Below are 4,946 nucleotides of genomic sequence, written 5' to 3' on the forward strand. Positions count from 1 at the left end.
ATCATTCTTTTAAAGGTTATTGCATCATTTAATTTGTAACCAAATTTGTAATGTAATACTTATATACCCTTTTAAAGCACAAAGAGTCAATGTCCCAATTGGATTTCGAACCTATGACCTCCCATCTGGGAGAGTTACAGACATGTCATCCAGTTACACTTGGCCTCAAAATTGATTAATAGTTGACCCTCACAATCCCAATGGCGGCCCCTGCGCCGTTGGCCTTGCAAAACAAATTCTTTCTCTCTCTCCTGGCCTTCCCAAACTTTGTTGTTTAGCATTAAAAGGAGAAGACACTGAGAAGGAAGCAACAAACATAACATAAACAAAAGCAAAAAAAATATGTATATAAGAAAAGGCTGCTACCTCTACATAGTACATACAACAAAGGTAGCTAGCTCAAAGGCAAACCCACAAACACAGGCTTTTGTTCCCTTTTGAGGATTGCCCATATCCACTACATACGTAGAAGAAAAAAAAAAAAAAATCTGCCATGGAAGAAGAGAAGCTGTTCTCCATGGAATGGAAGTATAATTATTATATGAAGTTTCTTGGCATTTCTTTTGTGGTGTGTTTGGTTGTGGTGAGGGCCATGGTTTATCTGTGGTGGAGGCCAAGGAAGATAGAACAGCACTTTGCCAAACAAGGAATAAGAGGCCCTCCTTATAGATTCCTCATTGGAAATGCTAAGGAGATTTTGAGCCTAATGTTGAAAGCCTCTTCACAGTCCATCCCTTGTTATTCTCACAATATACTCCCAAGGGTCCTCCCCTTCTATCATCATTGGAAGAAAATCTATGGTGAGTTCATATATAACTCGTAACTTTTTAATTTCGATTATTTGTCTTTCATTCGTGTTAAGATTAAATAAAACTTACAAACTTTAAAATTATATTCTCTTAGCAAGTATGTAAAACTACTGGTCCCTTAAAAAGTCACGAGTTTAGTGAGCTAACTCGTGTCCTTTCTCCCAGCTGACGTTAATACGTTATATATTTGAAATGCATAAATTTCATATTTTTTTTTATGGTTAGTCTTGTTTTGTCCTCTTATAAGAAGCTAGATGTGATGAGTACTTCAAATTGTGAAGTTTAATTAAACCCTCTTCTACTATGATACTCCATCACTTTAAATTTTTTCAACATTATGACATTTTCGAGTTTAATGATGTGGTCTTTTCTAGACATGGTTACAATGTTTGTTGGTGGTCCCAACTCCTAAGTTGGTACCAAAGCATTTTCTTTTTTAAGAATACTCGAGAACCAGTGAAAATTGAAATTAATTTTTTTTTTTATATAATGCATCAAATCTGACGTTGTAATTCAATTCGTCTCTTTTATATCAAGGTGCAACAATTCTAGTGTGGTTTGGACCAACACCGCGTCTCGCTGTAGCAGATCCCGACCTAATTAGAGAAATATATACCTCAAAATCAGAATTCTACGAGAGGAATGAAGCTCACCCCCTCATAACACAGCTTGAAGGTAATGGCCTTTTGAGCCTGCAAGGAGAAAAATGGGCTCACCACAGGAAAATCATCACCCCCACTTTCCATATGGAAAATCTAAAGGCAAGTCCTGATTTTTTTTTTAATATCCTGCAACGTAAAACTAATCCAGTCGAGTTTCAGTGGGGCCCATTTAAGGTCAACTCTCCAAGGAAGTCTAGATTCTTATTCAAATTAAAATTAAATAAACCAATTTTATATATTTATTTATTCATTTTGGGATAAAATGAATTGTTGTTGGGAAATATTGCAGATGTTAATGCCAATACTAGGGTGTAAAGTAATTGAAATGTTGGAGAAATGGACAGACATGTTGTCAAAGTGTGGGGAAGTAGAAATTGAAGTGTCGGAATGTTTTAAAATGTTGACACAAGACATTGTGGCACAAACTGCATTTGGGAGTAGCTATGAACAAGGGAAAGCCATTTTCAGCTTACAAGCTCAACAAATGCTGCTAACAAGTGAAGCATTACAAAAGGTTTTCATTCCTGGATATAGGTAATCAAATATTTGTACTTATTGGTTATTGTTAAGTTAACTCGTCATGCATGAGTTACCTTAGTTAATTAAATAAGATTATATTAAACTATACAAATTTCACATATAAAAATTTAATCCAATATAGTATTACCATGTGTATACTTTAACAAGACATGCTACAAGGTTAAGGTAATCCAACTTGATCTGCATGAGTGATCGTTTACTCTTGTTCCTTAAGAGAGGTCGAGAGTTTGAACTCCCTCTTATATGAAAAAACCTAGCCAGAACTTTGCCTTGGATTAGTTCGAGATGGACACTTCATAGTCTAACCCAAAAAAATGCAAGGTTAGGGTGTAACTTACTAAATTACACCCTGTTTTCTTATAAATTTGAATTTGAATCTCATCACTTACATATTTAGTTTATTAGATTTTGGGATTATGAATTTTTTTTTTTTGTTTGTTTAGATTCTTGCCCACTAAAAGGAACATGAAGTGTTGGAAGTTGGATAGAGAGATTAAGAGATCTCTATTAAAGGTTATTGAAGAAAGGAGAGAGAACTGGGGAAGTGAAATGGTTGAAAATGGGCCAAAGGATTTGCTGGGCCTTATGATCCAAGCAAGCATGAAGGAGGGCCCGTCGACGGCGGCCGCTTCTGCGACGGCGATCACGTTGAACGACATCGCCGAGGAGTGCAAGACGTTCTTCTTCGCCGGCGAGCAAACCACGTCGAACTTGCTGACATGGACAGCCGTCTTGCTGGCGATGCACCCACGGTGGCAGGACCTGGCACGTGAGGAGGTGGTCAAGGTGTGTGGGTCACGTGATATACCCTCCAAAGATGATATTGCCAAGTTTAAGATGGTAGGCCCCACCTTCCTCTCTTTTGTGTGATTAAGACAAAACATTTTGTGTTCTATCTTAATTACTTCTACCTCGCCTTTTAAGGTATTTTATTACGACATATTTTTATTGATTGTTGTGTTTTTAATTGCTTTGACCTCGTCTTCTAAGGTATTTTATTATGATACATATTATTGGTTGAGAATTTTTATAATGTCATAAATTCTCTCACCAAATTAATATGCAATAAGGATATTTTGGACATTTTAAACTATTTATCTAAATATATATATGTTTGTGATATGGTGTGCAGTTGAGCATGATTATGAATGAGTCATTGCGTCTCTACCCTCCAATTGTTGCGATGATTAGGCGAGCAAAGGCTGACGTGGAGCTTGGAGGATGCAAGATCCCTTGTGGGACCGAGCTATTGATACCAATCCTAGCCATTCATCACGATCAAACATTATGGGGCAGTGATGTGAATGAGTTCAACCCCACCCGATTCGCCAAGGGAGTAGCTATGGCAACAAAGCATCCTGCGGCATGCATTCCCTTCGGCATTGGAGTCCGACAATGCATCGGACAAAACCTAGCAATTTTACAAACAAAGATTACACTCGCAATCATACTACAACGTTTCTCATTTCGAATGTCCCCGTGCTATCAACATGCCCCGACTGTGTTGATGCTTCTCCACCCTCAATATGGTGCACCCATCATATTTCGCCGTGCTTGACTGAGACCATCACCACAGATAATAATTAATCAAATCTCTTAATATATATGCTCATTGTTTCAAACAAAATAATAATCTTAGTATATGCAATAATAGAAAAAGCAAAACCCTGGCCTATACCTAATCTCTGCTTGTGAGTGCACAAGTGCTTCTTGTTGACTCAAAATCAAAGGAAAAAGTTGTACATTGTTACAAGTCATATATTTAGGAATTAGCTAGCTTAGGAGTTAGTTGTGTGATTATATTCCTTGCTTCTTATTCTTTTCTTTTTTCACTGTCTTAGGATTTTAGTTTGGCAGATCCCCCAAATCTATAATTTCCAATTTATGTAAATATATATTAAATTGTTTGCATAATATAAGTCCTAAAGCGTACAGTTTTCTATGAAGTAATACTTTTTTTAGGTCATTTATTTGTAATATAAGTCCTAAAGCATACAGTTTTACGTAACTTGAAAGTGCAAATATGCAATTAGTCAATATTTGACTCTACTGAGGCTCGAACCCATAATTTTTAATTTGGGAAAATCATTTCAACCCGCTTGACCACAAAATCTTTTGCAAGATACTATTATTACTAAACTTTCAAGTTTGTAATAGTTATAAAATGAACACCGCTCTTGAAAGTTTTCAATACTTATAAAATTGACCTCGAATTTTTTTACTAAAACCTTCAACCATGGATGAACCCTGATATGTCGCGGCTGAGATTAGTCTATATATGTATGTGTGTGTGTGTGTGTGTGTGTGTGTGTGTGTATGTGTGTGTATGCATATATATACTAATTGCTGGTTTGTAGTGCACTACGTGCTAGTCTATAGTGCACTAAGTGTTCGTTTGTGGTGCACACGAGAATGCTTGACGGTGCATTGGACTCAAAGCACCATCAAACATATTTAAATGCACCTACATATCATTGAAATTACCAAAATAATATCACATTTTCCTCTCTTTTTATTAATTTTCAGCCGTTGATCTGAGTTCATCCAATGATTATTCAAATTTATTTGCACATCTGCAACTGGGGAGGTTGCATGTCCAAATATATATATATATATATATATATATATATATATATATATATATATGCTCAACACGCCAATGATATCTCTTAATTATAACGTCGTTAATCTCTAAGTATTCGAAAAGAATAATTGCCAGCAGATTAAGATCCAAAACTCTGTTGTCAACAATTTAATAAACATTACCCGTACATCAATTACATAATTTTAAAAATAATACTCCATCTGTCCCATTTTACCTGTCCTATTTACTATTCATTGGTCAAACCAATTCTTTCTTCATTGCTTATTTTCTTTAGTAAATTTTTAATATTTTTAAATTTAATTTTTTGTGTTTAATAGTGCTTTTAATGTA

The 4,946-nt window shown here is 35.6% G+C and overlaps 1 protein-coding gene across 1 annotated transcript; it reads left to right on the top strand.

Moving 5' to 3' along the window:
• Positions 1 to 322: 322 nt before the first annotated feature.
• On the top strand, positions 323 to 3,870 carry LOC116002656 (cytochrome P450 734A1-like). The gene is made up of 5 exons (XM_031242817.1): positions 323 to 800; positions 1,347 to 1,570; positions 1,761 to 2,005; positions 2,455 to 2,851; positions 3,144 to 3,870. The coding sequence occupies exons 1-5, from the start codon at positions 494 to 496 to the stop codon at positions 3,567 to 3,569; spliced, it is 1,599 nt and encodes a 532-aa protein (XP_031098677.1). The 5' UTR covers positions 323 to 493; the 3' UTR covers positions 3,570 to 3,870.
• Positions 3,871 to 4,946: the final 1,076 nt, after the last annotated feature.

The sequence above is a fragment of the Ipomoea triloba genome, chromosome 13 (genome assembly GCF_003576645.1).
Source record: "Ipomoea triloba cultivar NCNSP0323 chromosome 13, ASM357664v1".
NCBI lineage: Eukaryota > Viridiplantae > Streptophyta > Magnoliopsida > Solanales > Convolvulaceae > Ipomoea > Ipomoea triloba.